A 19,286-nucleotide genomic window follows, 5' to 3' on the forward strand; every position below is an offset into this window, starting at 1 on the left:
CGGACCAAGTGCCACGCATGCTCAGATCAAATTCCTACATCAAAGCTATTGGCTACTAGCCTGAACGTAGTCCCATCGTAACGAAATTACGTCATCACGTTCTGAAAGATCGGATTTTTCGACAACTTTGTCCAACCGTGCGTATGCAACAGTTTCGGACAAGATCCGATGGACAAAAACCGACGGGCAAAATCCGACGGATTTGGTTGTGGAAATCTCTGACCGTGTGTACAGGGGCTTAGGCCTGGTTCACATCTGTATGTTTATTGGTGATTTTTGCAGAAACGCACTACAGTTCATTCACATGGTTTCCTATGGGATACATAGGATTCATATCTGTGCTTTTTTCAGCCGCTGCATATTTGGAAGGGGTCAGGGGCTTTTAACGCAAAAAACTGCGCTTTTTTGGTTCAATATACTTCAACAGAAAAGAATGTAATGCGTTTTTGCAGCAATTTGTGTTTTTTAATCTTCCCAGCAAAAAAAAAAAAATAATGCAAAAAAGCGCAAATTGCAGGGGGCAAAAATCAAAAACGCACAGCAAAAAGCACGGCAGAAACAGATCAAAAGCAAAAACTGCATAGGTGTTTACCGAGCCTTATGCTGGCCTCACCGATCAATTTTCAGGTGAGAATATTCAGATGAAAAATCTTTGTACATTGGCTGAATGAAAGAATTTTGTTTGAAATTTTCACTTCATTTCTGAACAAAAACCACACCCACTGCCTGAAAATTCCTTTGACCGAGAAGTTTTCTATTATTTCCACATTTTCCCGTCACTGTGGTTGAAAACGAACGTCAATTTGACCCCTTTTTTTTTTTTTTTTAAGGTTATTAACCGATTAATCGAAACAACAATCGGCCAACTAATCGATTATGAAAATAATCATTAGTTGCAGCTCTACTTCCTTTATGTGAAATCCCCGGTGATCCTGCCAGTCTTTCCGCTTTCCTACCGTATATACTCGAGTATAAGCCGAGATTTTCAGCCCCTTTTTTAGGCTGAAAGTGCCCCCCCTCGGCTTATACTCGAGTCACGCAGATCGGCGACCATTCCACTATTCAAAAGCCGCGCCTCCCTGTCTGTGATAGGCGGAACACTCAATTTCCCAGCAGTCAGTGTTCCGCCTATCACGGACATCCTCTCATCCTCATACTACGGACGAGGATGAGAGGATGTCCGTGATAGGCGGAACACTGACTGCTGGGAAATTGAGTGTTCCGCCTATCACAGACAGAGAGGCGCGGCTTTTGAACAGTGGAATGGCCGCCGTCTGTCAGACGAGGAGGAGAGGTGCGGCGCGGCATGGCACACAGAGGCTGCAGAAGGCAAAGAGACAGGTAGGCTGCGATGGACACAGGCATGGACGGGACACAGGCATGGACGGGACACAGGCATGGACGGGACACAGGCATGGACGGGACACAGGCATGGACGGGACACAGGGATGTAACAGTAACTGCTGCATGTCTCACCCTCGGCTTATACACGAGTCAATACATTTTCCCAGTTTTTTGTGGTAAATTAGGGGCCTCGGCTTATATTCGGATCGACCTATACTCGAGTATATACGGTATTTCAAACCGACTACACTAACCACAAAAGCCCATCCATTCCAGTGTGGTCACTTTTCATCTTTGCATTATACTTGGGAGAATAGACTGCCTGTCCTCCAATGATTAGACTTGTGCCGACATGCAACCCCTGCACAGTCATTAATTGGGGAGATTAGTGTACTGAGGTTTCTCTGCCTATAGCGGGGCATGGCTAGGACATCACACGTCAAACTCAGCCTCACCGCGCTCATAATCGCAGCCTCACCATAGTCAGTGATAGACGCAGTGTTCTGCCTAATACACGAGCTGATCTAGGAGGAGGGTGGGACTTTTCTCACAGCGTGGCCAAAGTTTTCACACTCCGCGTGAGATGCCCGCAGACTGTGTATGGCAGTGGTCCCCAACCTTTTTGGCCCCGGGGACCGGCTGCGTGGAAGAAAATTGTGCCAAGGCCCGGCGAGGGACTGGGGGTGATGTACGCACACACGTGGGGGGGGGGGGGGGGTAAGCGAATTTTGCCGGCAATTTATCGGGCAATAGCTGGTGTTCGGCTGTTGGTACTTCAATCATCATGGCACCATGGTTGGTATGGTGTCAGAATGATTGAAGCGCATTATTTCTTATATTACATTGTAATATAAATGAAATAGTTCAACTCACCATAATGCAGAATCAGTGGGAGCCCTGAGTGTGTCACTTTCCAAGTCGCCTGCCACCAGATGAGAAATGCCACTTGTCACGCTGCCTGCCACCAGTTGAGGAATGCCACTTGCCACGCTGCCTGCCACCAGTTGAGGAATGCCATTTGCTACATCACCTGCCTGTGCGACCAGATGAGGAATGCCACTTGCCACATCACTTGCCTGTGCCATCAGATGAGGAATGCCACTTGCCACGCTTTCCTGCCACCAGATGAGGAATGCCACATCACCTGCCTGTCACCAGTTGAGGAATGCCACATCACCTGCCTGTGCCACCAGTTGAGGAATGCCACTTGCCACGCTGCCTGCCACCAGTTGAGGAATGCCACTTGCCATGCTGCCTGCCACCAGTTGAGGAATGCCATTTTCCACATCACCTGCCTGTCACCAGTTGAGGAATGCCACTTGCCACATCACCCACCAGTGCCACCAGATGAGGATTGTCACTGCATTGGTGACAATGGTTCAGTGGTCTCTTAAATGAGGGCAGGAGAGCAGAGATGCGGGGCGGGCAGTGAGAGATGATGTCATCTCTCTGCTCCCCGCCGCACCTCTGACATTCTGTATGCTGTGAGGGTGGAAGAGCGGTGATGCTAGGCGGGCAGGGAGAGATGATGTCATCTCTCTGCTCCCCGCCGCACCGCCGACATTCCGCACGTTGTGAGGGCGGAAGAGCGGGGATGCTAGGCGGGCGGAGAGAGATGTCATCTCTGCTCGCCAGCCCGCTGCTCTTATTCACCCGCCCGCTTTCCTCTCAATCCACCGGTGTCTTACAGCCTGCCACGGCCCGGCTGCAAAGATGCTACGGCCCGGTAGTGGGCCGCGGACCGGGGGTTGATGACCCCTGGTGTAAGGCATATAGTGGAGGAGGAGAAGGAGGGAGCGGAGCGCTGCAGCTTGGCCCAAAGCGGCCCCAGGGCAGGCAGCCTACCGATCAAAAGAAAAAAATTAAATGATTAATCAAGGAATTAATTATTAATGTCCACAGCCCTAATATATATATATATATATAACATAACACTTAGGTGTTGCTTTGTATTTCTATTTTAATCAGAATAGTGTGTGTGTCACGCGGTGAGGTTCACATACTTTAACCGCTTGCCCACTGTATAAAACGTACACATATGGTCGGCAAGGTGGCTCTGCTGTGCAGGATCATGTACCCAGCATGTGAGCCTGCGCTTCCAGGTCTGGGGGTGACCCACTCCGATTATACACAGTGGGAGCCGATCAGCGGGTACCGTGGACTCAATGTCTGCCAACACCCGCCAATCATTAGGTGGAGAGCCAGACACAGCGATCTGTCTATGTAAACAATACAGAATGCCGTTCTGTCAGTAAGGCTGGGTTCACACTGCTGCGGGGGGAGATCCGGATGTGATTCGCACAGCAAATCACATCCGATCTCCGTAGCGCTGCGAGTTCAGCCATACAGATAGTATGGCTGAATTCGCAGCGGTCCCGCAGCAAACTCGCACGGGACCCTTTTTTGGGTCCGCAACGGAATCGGATCGCATGGGGGTTCACACCATGCGATCCGATTCCTGTGCGAGTCGGCAGATCGCACTGCGATATGCGGACGGATCTGGGGGTGTCATTAACATAACATTGACACCCCCAGCCGTCCGCATAGGGCAGTGTGAACTGCCGGCGGGAGGTATGCGATGCGGGAAAACGCCGCGGATTCGCGGCGTTCCCGCATCGCAGCAATGTGAACCTAGCCTTAGGGATCCTGTGTTCCTGCAGAGACATGGACCAATGCCTTTCACTAGTAAAGCCCCTCCCCCACAGTACACAGGCTAGGCACACAGTTAACCCCTTTGATCGCCCCTGATGTTGATGCCTTCCCAGCCAGTGTCATTAGTACAGTGACAGTGCATATTTTTAGAACCACTGTATTAGTGTCACTGATCACTAAAAAAATATGTCAAAAGTTTCAATTAGTGTGCAATTTGTCCAGTGCAATATCGCAGTCCTGTTATATAGTCGCTGAACGCCGCCATTACTAGTAAATAATTCCAGAAATCGATCCCGCGGTTTGTAGAGTCTGGTTCTGACATTTGCACAAACCAATCGATATAAACTTACTAGGGCCAGTGCACACTGCATGCAGTCCAGTGTTTATTCTGCATCAAAAATGCATGGAAAGTCGAGTATATGGTTATAAATGGCATCGTTCACACCAGTGCTGCCAGTTCCAGTAAGAAAGTAGAATGTGCTGCATTTTTCCTGCATGGAAACGCTGTAAAACGCATCAAAAACGCACCGGAATGTACCTAAATGCACCAAAAACGCACTGCAACACACTTATCTTTATAGCTTAAGAAAGAAAGAGGGGGAAAAAAAAAAAAGGATCAAAAACGCGCATGCAGAAAAGCACCGGAATGCATCCGGACCGCGTTTCTATGGTGTGAACTGACCCTCAATGTATGAAGAAATTATTTGTTACTTTTTTTTTTATTGGATGTTTTATAGCAGAAAGTAAAACAAAAATAAACTTCCAAAATTGTTGTTTTTAGCACAAAAAACAGTACAGAGTACACCGAGGACACAGACCTTCCTATCCCCGCACAGTACAGAGTACACCGAGGACACAGACCTTCCTATCCCCGCACAGTACAGAGTACACCGAGGACACAGACCTTCCTATCCCCGCACAGTACAGAGTACACCGAGGACACAGACCTTCCTATCCCCGCACAGTACAGAGTACACCGAGGACACAGACCCTTCCTATCCCGTACAGTACAGAGTACACCGAGGACACAGACCTTCCTATCCCCGCACAGTACAGAGTACACCGAGGACACAGACCTTCCTATCCCCGCACAGTACAGAGTACACCGAGGACACAGACCTTCCTATCCCCGCACAGTACAGAGTACACCGAGGACACAGACCTTCCTATCCCCGCACAGTACAGAGTACACCGAGGACACAGACCCTTCCTATCCCGTACAGTACAGAGTACACCGAGGACACAGACCTTCCTATCCCCGCACAGTACAGAGTACACCGAGGACACAGACCTTCCTATCCCCGCACAGTACAGAGTACACCGAGGACACAGACCTTCCTATCCCCGCACAGTACAGAGTACACCGAGGACACAGACCTTCCTATCCCCACACAGTACAGAGTACACCGAGGACACAGACCTTCCTATCCCCGCACAGTACAGAGTACACCGAGGACACAGACCTTCCTATCCCCGCACAGTACAGAGTACACCGAGGACACAGACCTTCCTATCCCCACACAGTACAGAGTACACCGAGGACACAGACCTTCCTATCCCCGCACAGTACAGAGTACACCGAGGACACAGACCTTCCTATCCCCGCACAGTACAGAGTACACCGAGGACACAGACCTTCCTATCCCCGCACAGTACAGAGTACACCGAGGACACAGACCTTCCTATCCCCGCACAGTACAGAGTACACCGAGGACACAGACCTTCCTATCCCCGCACAGTACAGAGTACACCAAGGACACAGACCCTTCCTATCCCGTACAGTACAGAGTACACCGAGGACACAGACCTTCCTATCCCCGCACAGTACAGAGTACACCGAGGACACAGACCTTCCTATCCCCGCACAGTACAGAGTACACCGAGGACACAGACCTTCCTATCCCCGCACAGTACAGAGTACACCGAGGACACAGACCTTCCTATCCCCACACAGTACAGAGTACACCGAGGACACAGACCTTCCTATCCCCGCACAGTACAGAGTACACCGAGGACACAGACCTTCCTATCCCCGCACAGTACAGAGTACACCGAGGACACAGACCTTCCTATCCCCACACAGTACAGAGTACACCGAGGACACAGACCTTCCTATCCCCGCACAGTACAGAGTACACCGAGGACACAGACCTTCCTATCCCCGCACAGTACAGAGTACACCGAGGACACAGACCTTCCTATCCCCGCACAGTACAGAGTACACCGAGGACACAGACCTTCCTATCCCCGCACAGTACAGAGTACACCGAGGACACAGACCCTTCCTATCCCCGCACAGTACAGAGTACACCGAGGACACAGACCTTCCTATCCCCACACAGTACAGAGTACACCGAGGACACAGACCTTCCTATCCCCGCACAGTACAGAGTACACCGAGGACACAGACCTTCCTATCCCCGCACAGTACAGAGTACACCGAGGACACAGACCTTCCTATCCCCACACAGTACAGAGTACACCGAGGACACAGACCTTCCTATCCCCGCACAGTACAGAGTACACCGAGGACACAGACCTTCCTATCCCCGCACAGTACAGAGTACACCGAGGACACAGACCTTCCTATCCCCGCACAGTACAGAGTACACCGAGGACACAGACCCTTCCTATCCCCGTACAGTACAGAGTACACCGAGGACACAGACCCTTCCTATCCCCGTACAGTACAGAGTACACCGAGGACACAGACCCTTCCTATCCCCGTACAGTACAGAGTACACCGAGGACACAGACCCTTCCTATCCCTGCACAGTACAGAGTACACCGAGGACACAGACCCTTCCTATCCCTGCACAGTACAGAGTACACTGCCCCTTCCTATCCCCGCACAGTACAGAGCACACTGCCGGTGACAGGTCCTCTATCTTACCTTCACCTCCTCCACCCTCCGGGACAGCCGGGTGATTTTGGTGCCCAGGTCCTCCTTCTCCAGCCGCCCAGAACTCGCCAGCACTTCTGTCACAAACGACGCCATCCCGCCCGCCAACCAACAGCCCCCAATCCGTGCCCAGCGCTGACGGGGCCGCTTTCAAACTGGAAGAGCGAGCCGAGAGCGCGGGGCATGCCGGGATTGTAGTCCTGCCTACCGCAGTCCCCGAACACCTCCCACTACTCTGCTCAGCGAGGGAACTACCAGTCCCGGCATGCACCGCGCACACTCACTGACAGCTATGGAGCCAGGTCAAGATTCCTAAAGGATGCTGGGAGACGGGGGCTTCTGCGTGGCTGTGATAGGGTGGAAAGAGAAGGTGAACAGTCGGTGTGATAGGTGCAGGATGGTGGGGGGCGGAGTCTGATGGACAGTCCGTGCTATGTACATCCGCTCTTGTGTACTCGCTAATGTTTACATTACATTACCCATAGAGGAGAGGAGAGGGCTCATTACTGCCCTCCTGTGGCGGGAGAGGATTATTGCTCTCTGCTCCCTTATTGGGGAGATTCCACATCCAGGAAAATTTGAGTAAAATTGAAGGCAAAAGCTGTTTTTTTATAATACAAACAATATCGGATGAAGTTTCATGATCGGCTCTGGAAAGCTATCATACGACCGCTTCCAATGCAGGATTTTTTGTACGATTTTCTGTTTGTGTGTTAGGGTCCATTAGTAGGATAGTTTGTACCCTGCCAGCATGTTGCAGACTTAGGGTGACCCCATTTCCAAACTGACAATCAGGGACACCCCCACACTTGTTGGGGGGGGTCACATCTCCAGCTCTGAGGGGTTCATGCTGGGATCTATAGTTCTTTCACTTTTGGGGGGGTCATATCCCCAAAAGTAAAGGACTACAAAAGTTTCAACATGAACCCCTTAGATCTACGGATGTGACTCCACCCCAAAATGTAAGGACTACAAGTCCCAGCATGAACCCCTGAGATCTAAGGGTGTGCCCCCATATATTTCATGGGTTCATGCTGGGACCTGTAGTTCTTCACTAGTTGGGGGCGTGGTCATCAGATCTTCAGCTCTGAGGGGTTCATGTTGGGACATGTAGTCTTTCTCTTTTGGGAGAGTCACATCCAATCCCAGCCAGCATGAACCCATGAGATCTAGGGATGTGTCCTCCTCCCATCCCTTCGAGGGTGTCATCTGTCCTCTGCTGCCAGCTCATCTGCCGTCCTCTCTCTGCAGTAAGTGCCTCTTGACACACATGGTGTGCCACCCATCCCCGGCGCCCGGCCTCACCTCTGAGTATTGAGAGTTATTTTCAAATCCTGGCAGTTCTCTTCCCTCTGAGCATGCCACCAGAGAAGACTGAGGAGGAGGTGGGTGGAGCTAAAGCAGTAGTAGAAGTTAAATCCTCCTCCGCTCTGAATGCTGGGGCCTCAGCCTCGCTCTGTGTTGAGCGGCAGGCGGTCCTAGCAACTAGTTTGGGCAGTGTAGAGCCAGCGGTGGAAGAAGGTTAAACGGGTCTCGGCCGTCAGGACAAGTGCTGGCAGTGAGTAAAGCAGCAATGCATCGACCAATGCAGATATCGGCCAAATTGTCCCCTCCGCTCCTCCCAGGACCTCCTGCTTTCTAGCTCCCTTGTTACCCCCTCCCATGCTCGCCTTCAAGACTTCTCCAGAGCCTCTCCCATCCTCTGGAACTCCCTGCCCCAGTCTGTCCAATCAGCCCCTACCCTGTCCACCTTTAGGAGATCCCTGAAAACTCATTTATTCAGGGAAGCCTATCCCACACCCACCTAACAACAACTGTCCCTGAGCCACCCCCATCAAATCATTCTCTGCAGCTATTACCTTTTGTACCACCACCCCCTCCCTTTAGAATGTAAGCTCTACGAGCCGGGCCCTCCTGTACCTTTTGTATTGAACTGTACTGTAATTGTGTTGTCCCCCCTATACATTGTAAAAGCTGTTGGCGCTATATAAATCACGTATAATAATAATAATGTGCTGATTCTGCTTGTTGGTTGAGTTGCAAATCATAAGTATGTCCCTACAGAACAGAGGGCAGGGTAATACGTAGTTTCCCAACTTTTGTTCTTGGGAGACTTCTGACCATTGATGGTCAACTCTATACTCAATACAGTCAGACTCATTTTCTTTTATTGCTGTGTTCCTCTTGAGATTTCCTCTCAATGCCTCCAGGATAGGAAGTGAATGAAAGATTTCCAATTGTTAGGCTGGCATACCTCCCAACTTTTAGAGATGGGAATAAGGGACACCTATCAGCAAAAGTATGCAGGCATAGGACACACCCCTTCTCACGCCCCCTTAACCACTTCAGCCCCAGAAGATTTGGCTGCTGAACGACCAGGCCATTGTTTGCGATTCGGCATTGCGCCGCTTTAACTGACAACTGTTGTAGTGCAACGTTGTACCCAAACAAGTTGAGCGTTCTTTATTTCCCACAAATAGAGCTTTCTTTTGGTGGTGTTTGATCACCTCTGCGGTTTTTATTTTTTGCACTATAAACAAAAAAAGAGCGCCAACTTTGAAAAAAAAAGCAATATTTTTTACTTTTTGCTATAATAATTATCCCCCAAAAATATATAATTTTTTTCCTCAGTTTAGGCCAATATATATTCTTCTACATATTTTTAGTAAAAAAAAAAATCGCAATAAGCATATATTGATTGGTTTGCGCAAAAGTTATAGCATCTACAAAATAGGGGATAGTTTTGTGGCATTTTTTTTTTTTTTTTTTACCAGTAATGGGGGCAATCTGTGATTTTTATTAGGACTGTGACATTATGGCAGACCCATTGGACACTTTTGACACTATTTTGGGACCATTCACAATTATACAGCAATCAGTGCTATAAAAATACAATGATTACTGTGTAAATGACACTGGCAGTGAAGGGGTTAACCACTAGGGGTCAATGAAGGGGTTAAGTGTGTTCTAGGGAGTGATTCTAACTGTGGGGGGGCTGGGCTACAAGTGACATGACAGTGATCACAACTCCTGATGACAGGGAGCAGTAGATTTCTGTCCTGTCACAAGGCAGAATGGGGAAATGCCTCGTTTACATGGGCATGTCCCCGTTCTGCCTCTCCGTGAGACAATCACGGGCACCCGGCGGACATCGAGTCTGCGGGACACAGGGGGCATGCTCACGGAGCACGTACGCGGCACACGTCGACATGGCGTCAAATTCAAAGGGACGTACAGGTACGCCCATTTGCGCAGCCATGCCAATCTGACAACGACTTTGATAGATAAAAAGTGCATTTTATATACAACTATAGAGATCAGACCAGAATGAGGCTCCATTGAGGAGGAATGAGGGACAGCGGGACCTTGCTCCAAATCAGGGACAGTCCCTCGAAATCAGGGACAGTTGGGAGATATGGGCTGCCCATACATTATACCATTTTCTTTCTCAATTTCCTTTGGGTTTATCTTCACCTATGTAGTGCACATGACTACCTGATTGCACACAAGTTGAAAAGTGTTTAGTGTATATGTTTTTGGTAAATCTAAAAGAAATTTGTACAAGAAAATTGTATAATCTATGGCCAACCTAATGCAGACAAGAGTGAAAACTTGATAGAGGTTCTAGCCCTATCCTTCCTAAAGGTTTTGGATAGAGCTGTACTTATGTACAAATATTATGACAAAACCCAACCATGATCCTTATTTTTAAGAATGAATATTAAAGGTCTAGGGGCCCTACCCTATGTCTAGGGCTGCCACCTTTTCTTCAAGCCAAACCCGAACACTTTTGCGGCACAGGGCAATATTTTGTTTCTTTTTTCAGTAAACACTATAGGATTATAAAAGGCCTGGGATATATTTGGGTGCCCCAAGGAGAGTAGAAATGTAGCGCACAGAGCGCACCAGTGGGTGTGGCCACATTGCTCTTGCTGACATCATCAACCCACCCTTCAGTGATGCCGAACCTGACCTCAAACAGCTGCCCACAGCGGCAACAGATTTGTGTATGACTATCTGGGTTATTTGGGGAGCCACAGCCTGGTCTGAATAATGTGTCCGGGTTTCAGATGGACTGAAACCCGGACAGATGATTCAAAACCCGAACTGTCCGGGTGAATCCTGGACAAGTGGCAACCCTACCTATGTCGCTGTGTCCCTACCTAGATTTAGAGAGTGTTGTTGCTAGGCTATAACCAGCCTGAGCTGTTGTTTTTTTATGCACTCAATATCTCTTCCCTGAGCTCAGTGAGTTTGTGGACGGGACCCTTTCACTCTGCACATGGGGGTACCCTTCACCGCCAGCATGCTCATCAATGCCCAGGACATGTTGTGTGGGCAACACCGTGGCTAAGTAGTTAGCCCTTCTGCCTGGAAGCACTAGGGTCATCAGTTCAAATCCTAGCCAGAGCACCACATGTCTGGACTTTGCATGTTCTCCTAGTGCCTGTGTGGGTTTCCTCTGGGTACTCCGGTTCCCTCTCACACTCCAAAGTCATGCTGGTAGGTTAATTGGCTCCTGTCTAAATTTGCTCTAGTATGTGAGTTAGGGACCTTATATTGAAAGCTCCTTGAGGTCAGGGACTGATATGAATGTTTAATACACTCAGTGGCGGCTGGTGGTAATTTTTTTGGGAGGGGCGGCAAACAGTGCACCCACAGATACCAATGCTCTGTGCCCTGAGCCCACCCTATTTTGAAGCCTATGAGAGCCTCTGGCTCTACTCAGGTGCTCCAAAAAAACACTGCCCCAATTGGAATTTATGCGTCCAGCATCCCGCATGGAGGCCGGATGCATGGATGGGGGGGGGCGGTGCCCGGGCACCCCTAATGGATGGGCCGCCCCTGAATATACTGTATATATATATATATATATATATATATATATATATATATATATATATGTAAAGCACTGTTTAAATTGACCGTGCTATACAAGTACCTGTAATAAATAAATTGTGTGCAATAATTAAAGTACAGAGCTTCACTGTAAAGTACTGTACCATGTCACTACACACTATAACTTGATGTATGTTTGCATTAGAAGGGATACTGCTGACACACGCCTCTCCACCAGTCCAATATACCTCTGTTACCTTGCTCCCAGTAACAGAATGGGGTCCACAATACCACTGTCAGCGACGGCGCCCCCCTCAATTCAGTGCCAGGGGCAGGTGACCCCCCCTACTCTCCCCGCTAGTTTCGTCCCTGCCTGTCATTCACATAGCGTGGACTTCATGTGTGCACTTGTTAACCTTGTGACCAGGCCTTGGATCTCCAAAAGACAGGTTTGGGGCCAGTTGCAACTGTAAAGTGACCATTATGGAGGGAGCCAGAATATTGATCCCCTCTCTACCAGAGGACCTGTCACCTATACAAACTACCACGCTTCACAACTGGTTGCAGTGTAGCTTGTACTAACACTTGTTTACCCATAGCAAGAGCAACTACATTAAATGTAGTTTAATGTCTTTGTAGATCTTTGTAGTAGCTGAGCGTCACACCCCACATGTGTTTTATGGGCCCAAGTTCTTTTGAATATGGCAGAACCAGCATGCACCCCTTTGAATAACTTCAGATCAGGTTTAGAACAGTTGCTGCAAATTTACTTGAAGAGTTTCTGGCGTTACAGTTCAACATGAACAATGTCCATTTTCTGACCCTAACTACGACTATTTGGCTGCTCAGGCATATCTCCACAAGGTAGTAGTCTATATTGGCATCTTCCAAGGGCTGGTTGATCTCTGGAACCCCAGTGCCTCAGACGAATTGCAGGGTGCAGCATACATCCTCCACAGGGATCACAGCACGTCCTGCCCCATAGTGAACTGCCCCTTGAACCCAGCTTTCACCCTATTTATATTACTAGGGGGGTAGACTGGACCTAATAAGCCTGGGAACCACAGCACATACAATCCCTGATGGTCATATTCATATATATGGTTTAGGAGATGATAAATAATTGGAGCTCCTTTCCAGAGCGCTCTCCTTTTCCCTTGTCATTACTTGGGCCTAATGTTTGTTTAGAGTGTCTGCTGGAGATCTTCTCTGGAGGAAACTGGGCTGCTAAAGAGTGTTACATAGGAGACGGGTCAAAGCTGCATTCTGGACATAGTTGGAAGGACTCATTGCCCACAGATCAAGGGTTCTTTGACTGTGTTTATAAAGTAGTGGATGGGAGGAAGGAATGCCCAGAGGAACCTTCTAAATATTAGACACAAAGTGTCCAGTACCCAGTGGTGTCGTTAAGGGGTGGGAATTGAGGCTGGAGCCCCGAATCTGGGGCCCATAGCCCCGAGTCCAGGGCTGGCCCTATCATGAGAGTGTCCTGGGCTGCCTGACACAGCGCTGTCTGCACTCCATGCTTCACTGACCTCCAGAGAAGGGAGATGAGTGTGAGGTGAGTCTCCTCCTCGCTCCGTCCATATCATAGAGGCGGGAGGAAGTTTCTCACATTGAGCTCCTGGGCAGGAGGGTGCGAACCATGGGGGAGGGGGAAAACTCTGTATACACCCAGCCTCTCTGTATACACCCAGCCTATCTGTATACACCCAGCCTCTCTGTACATATGCAGCCTATCTGTGTATACCCAGCCTCTCTTTATACATCCAGCCTATCTGTGTATACCCAGCCTCTCTTTATACATCCAGCCTATCTGTGTATACCCAGCCTCTCTGTATACACCCAGCCTCTCTGTATACACCCAGCCTCTCTGTATACACCCAGCCTCTCTGTATACATCCAGACTATCTGTGTATACCCAGCCTCTCTTTATACATCCAGCCTCTCTGTATACATCCAGACTATCTGTGTATACCCAGCCTCTCTGTATACACCCAGCCTCTCTGTATACACCCAGCCTCTCTGTATACACCCAGCCTCTCTATACACCCAGCCTCTCTGTATACACCCAGCCTCTCTATACACCCAGCCTCTCTGTATACACCCAGCCTCTCTGTACATATCCAGCCTATCTGTGTATACCCAGCCTCTCTTTATACATCCAGCCTCTCTGTATACATCCAGACTATCTGTGTATACCCAGCCTCTCTGTATACACCCAGCCTCTCTGTATACACCCAGCCTCTCTGTATACACCCATCCTCACTGTATACACCCAGCCTCTCTGTATACACCCAGCCTCTCTGTATACACCCAGCCTCTCTGTACATACCCAGCCTCTCTGTATACATACAGCCTATCTGTGTATACCCAGACTATCTGTATACACTCAGCCTCTCTGTATACACCCAGCCTCTCTATACACCCAGCCTATCTGTGTATACCTAGACTATCTGTGTATACCTAGACTATCTGTGTATACCCAGCCTCTCTGTATGCACTCAGCCTTTCTGTATACACCCAGCCTCTATGTATACACCCAGCCTCTCTGTACATATCCAGCCTATCTGTGTATACCCAGCCTCTCTTTATACATCCAGCCTCTCTGTATACATCCAGACTATCTGTGTATACCCAGCCTCTCTGTATACACCCAGCCTCTCTGTATACACCCAGCCTCTCTGTATACACCCAGCCTCTCTGTACATACCCAGCCTCTCTGTATACATACAGCCTATCTGTGTATACCCAGACTATCTGTATACACTCAGCCTCTCTGTATACACCCAGCCTCTCTATACACCCAGCCTATCTGTGTATACCTAGACTATCTGTGTATACCTAGACTATCTGTGTATACCCAGCCTCTCTGTATGCACTCAGCCTTTCTGTATACACCCAGCCTCTATGTATACACCCAGCCTCTCTGTACATATCCAGCCTATCTGTGTATACCCAGCCTCTCTTTATACATCCAGCCTCTCTGTATACATCCAGACTATCTGTGTATACCCAGCCTCTCTGTATACACCCAGCCTCTCTGTATACACCCAGCCTCTCTGTATACACCCAGCCTCTCTGTATACACCCAGCCTCTCTGTACATACCCAGCCTCTCTGTATACATACAGCCTATCTGTGTATACCCAGCCTCTCTTTATACATCCAGCCTCTCTGTATACATCCAGACTATCTGTGTATACCCAGCCTCTCTTTATACATCCAGCCTCTCTGTATACATCCAGACTATCTGTGTATACCCAGCCTCTCTGTATACACCCAGCCTCTCTGTATACACTCATCCTCACTGTATACACCCAGCCTCTCTGTATACACCCAGCCTCTCTGTATACACCCAGCCTCTCTATACACCCAGCCTCTCTGTACATACCCAGCCTCTCTGTATACATACAGCCTATCTGTATACACCCAGCCTCTCTGTATACACCCAGCCTCTCTGTACATACCCAGCCTCTCTGTATACATACAGCCTCTCTGTATACACCCAGCCTCTCTGTATACACCCAGCCTCTCTGTACATACCCAGCCTCTCTGTATACATACAGCCTATCTGTGTATACCCAGACTATCTGTGTATACCCAGCCTCTCTGTATACACTCAGCCTCTCTGTATACACCCAGCCTCTCTATACACCCAGCCTATCTGTGTATACCTAGACTATCTGTGTATACCTAGACTATCTGTGTATACCCAGCCTCTCTGTATGCACTCAGCCTCTCTGTATACACCCAGCCTCTATGTATACACCCAGCCTCTCTGTACATATCCAGCCTATCTGTGTATACCCAGCCTCTCTTTATACATCCAGCCTCTCTGTATACACCCAGCCTCTCTGTACATACCCAGCCTCTCTGTATACATCCAGCCTATCTGTGTATACCCAGACTATCTGTGTATACCCAGCCTCTCTGTATACACTCAGCCTCTCTGTATACATCCAGCCTCTCTATACACCCAGCCTCTCTGTATACACCCAGCCTCTCTGTACATACCCAGCCTCTCTGTATACATCCAGCCTATCTGTGTATACCCAGCCTATCTGTGTATACCTAGACTATCTGTGTATACCTAGACTATCTGTGTATACCTAGACTATCTGTGTATACCCAGCCTCTCTGTATGCACTCAGCCTTTCTGTATACACCCAGTCTCTCTGTATACACCCAGCCTCTCTGTATACACCCAGCCTCTCTGTATACCCAGCCTCTATGTATACACCCAGCCTCTTTGTACATATCCAGCCTATCTGTGTATACCCAGCCTCTCTTTATACATCCAGCCTCTCTGTATACATCCAGCCTATCTGTGTATACCCAGACTATCTGTGTATACCCAGCCTCTCTGTATACACTCAGCCTCTCTGTATACACCCATCCTCTCTGTATACACCCATCCTCACTGTATACACCCAGCCTCTCTGTATACATCCAGCCTCTCTGTACATACCCAGCCTCTCTGTACATACCCAGCCTCTTTGTACATACCCAGCCTCTCTGTACATACCCAGCCTATCTGTGTATACCCAGCCTCTCTGTATACATCCAGCCTATCTGTGTATACCCAGACTATCTGTGTATACCCAGCCTCTCTGTATACACTCAGCCTCTCTGTATACACCCAGCCTCTGTATACACCCAGCCTCTCTGTATACACCCAGCCTCTTTGTACATACCCAGCCTCTCTGTATACATCCAGCCTATCTGTGTATACCCAGCCTATCTGTGTATACCTAGACTATCTGTATACACCCAGCCTCTCTGTATACACCCAGCCTCTCTGTATACCCAGCCTCTATGTATACACCCAGCCTCTCTGTACATATCCAGCCTATCTGTGTATACCCAGCCTCTCTTTATACATCCAGCCTCTCTGTATACATCCAGCCTATCTGTGTATACCCAGACTATATGTGTATACCCAGCCTCTCTGTATACACTCAGCCTCTCTGTATACACCCATCCTCTCTGTATACACCCATCCTCACTGTATACACCCAGCCTCTCTGTATACATCCAGCCTCTCTGTACATACCCAGCCTCTCTGTACATACCCAGCCTCTCTGTACATACCCAGCCTATCTGTGTATACCCAGCCTCTCTGTATACATCCAGCCTATCTGTGTATACACAGCCTATCTGTGTATACCCAGCCTATCTGTGTATACCTAGACTATATGTGTATACCTAGACTATCTGTGTATACCCAGCCTCTCTGTATACACCCAGCCTCTCTGTATACAGCCAGCCTCTATGTATACATCCAGCCTCTCTGGGTATACCCAGCCTCTCTGTATACACCCAGATTCTCTCTATACACCAAGCCTCTCTGTATATACACTAGCCTGTCTGTATAACTAGCCTCTTTGTATACCCAGCCTCTCTGTATACCCAGCCTCTCTGTATATACTCTAGCCTCTCTGTATACCCAGCCTCTCTGTATATACTCTAGCCTCTCTGTATATACCCAGCCTCTCTGTATATACAATAGCCTTTATGTACAGTATCTCACAAACGTGAGTACACCCCTTACATTTTTATAAATATTTTATTATATCTTTTCATGTGACAACACAGAAGAAATGACACTTTGCTACAATGTAAAGTGGTGAGTGTACAGCTTGTATAACAGTGTAAATTTGCTGTCCCCTCAAATAGCTGAACACTCAGCCATTAATGTCTAAACCACTGGCAACAAAAGTCAGTACACCCCTAAGTGAAAATGTCCAACTGGGCCCAAAGTGTCAATATTTTGTGTGGCCACCATTATTTTCCAGCACTGCCTTAATCCTCTTGGGCATGGAGTTCACCAGAGCTTCACAGGTTGTCACTGGAGTCCTCTTCCCCTCCTCCATGATGACATCACAGAGCTGGCGTATGTTAGAGACTTTGCACTCCTCCACCTTCCGTTTCAGGATACCCCTCAGATGCTCAATAGGGTTTAGGTCTGGAGACATGCTTGGTCAGTCTATTACCTTTACCCTCAGCTTCTTTAGCAAGGCAGTGGTCATCTTGGAGGTGTGTTTGGGGTCGTAATCATGTTAGAATACTGCCCTGCGGCCCAGTCTCTGAAGGGAGGGGATCATGCTCTGCTTCAGTATGTCACAGTACATAGATGCTTTTATATTTTGTACAATAAATATTCAATATCTTATCATGATCCAAGTGGTACAGTTAAGTCCTTAATTCAGGTTTTAGGGTTTTTTTGTGCATGTTCTTTGACTACGAGTAGATTGTCAGGGGGCATATTGAGTAGAGATAGATCTGCCACTCTACAAGACTTTGGTCCGGCCACACCAGGAGCATGCCATCCAGTTCTGGGCACCAGTCCTCAGGAGGAATGTGAGAGAGTCCAGATAAGGGCAAAAAAGCTATTCAAGGTACTGGAGGAGCTCAGCTATGGCGAAAGACTACAAGTATTGAACTTATTATCTCTGGAGAGGAGATGCTTGAAAGGGGATATGATATCAATGTACAAATACCATACTGGTGACCCTAGCACAGGGAAAACATGTTTAATTGAAAGGGAATTTAAAAAGACACGTGACCTTTCATTAAAATTAGAAAAGTAACAGTTTAACCTTAAACTGCGCAGAGCAGGGATATGCAATTAGTGGACCTCCAGTTGTTGCAAAACTACAAGTACCATCATGGGGCGGCACAGTGGTGTAGTGGTTAGCACTCTCACCTAGCAGTAAAAAGGGTCGCTGGTTCGAATCCCAACCATGAATCCCAACCACGACATTATGGTGCCTGCGTGGGTTTCCTCTGGGTACTCCAGTTTCCTCCCACACTCCAAAGACATGCAGGCAGGTTAATTGGCTTCTGTCTAAAATTGGCCCTAGTATATGAATGGGAACCTTAGATTGTGGGCTCTTTGAGGGTAGGAACCAATGTGAGTGTGCAGTGTACAGGGATAGGAGTAGACACTCACTCAGGTTGAACTGGATGGACTGGTGTCTTTATTCAACCTTACTAACTATGAAACTATCATGCCTCTCCCTCTGGGTGTCATGCTTGCGGCTGTCAGAGTCTTGCTATGCCTCATGGGACTTGTAGTTCTGCAACAGCTGGAGGTCCGCTAATTGCATATCCCTGGTGTAGAGGGTCCTTTACTGTGAGGATGTGGAATTCTCTTCCATAAGCAGTGGTATCAGCGGGGAGCATCGATAACTTCAAAAAACTATTAGATGGGTACCTTGACAACCACAACATACAGGGGTATCCAATGTATTATTAACATATAAGCACACACACAGGTTGGACTTGTGTCTTTTTTCAACCTCACCAACTATGTAACTATGTGGTCCAGGCCAATCCCTGAGTAAGGGTGCCCAGGTGGCAGCTGGGAGTGAGCATAAATTGTCTGAGGCCTGGAGCAGGGAGGACTTGTTGTCCAGGAGAAAGAGATCCCAGCCCTTTTGGGCCATTCAGCTGTGCTTTTCTGCTGCTCATCAAGGTCCCAGATGAATAGTTAGGAGGCTTATTCTGCTGAATTGTACTGGAGCTGACTAAGGGACTTAATTTTG

General features: G+C 48.4%; 1 protein-coding gene across 1 annotated transcript in view; it reads right to left on the bottom strand.

Moving 5' to 3' along the window:
* Window positions 1-7,081, bottom strand: part of ZW10 (zw10 kinetochore protein) — an 82,587-nt gene extending 75,506 nt beyond the window's left edge. The window contains exon 1 of the mRNA XM_077458136.1: window positions 6,890-7,081. Coding sequence (XP_077314262.1) covers window positions 6,890-6,994 — 105 coding nt within the window. The 5' untranslated portion in view covers window positions 6,995-7,081. The remainder of the gene's footprint in view (window positions 1-6,889) is intronic.
* Between the last annotated feature and the right edge of the window lie 12,205 nt (window positions 7,082-19,286).

Source organism: Lithobates pipiens, unplaced genomic scaffold (assembly GCF_037356315.1).
Source record: "Lithobates pipiens isolate NorthernLeopardFrog02 unplaced genomic scaffold, aLitPip1_a1.2 Scaffold_27, whole genome shotgun sequence".
NCBI classification, from domain to species: domain Eukaryota; kingdom Metazoa; phylum Chordata; class Amphibia; order Anura; family Ranidae; genus Lithobates; species Lithobates pipiens.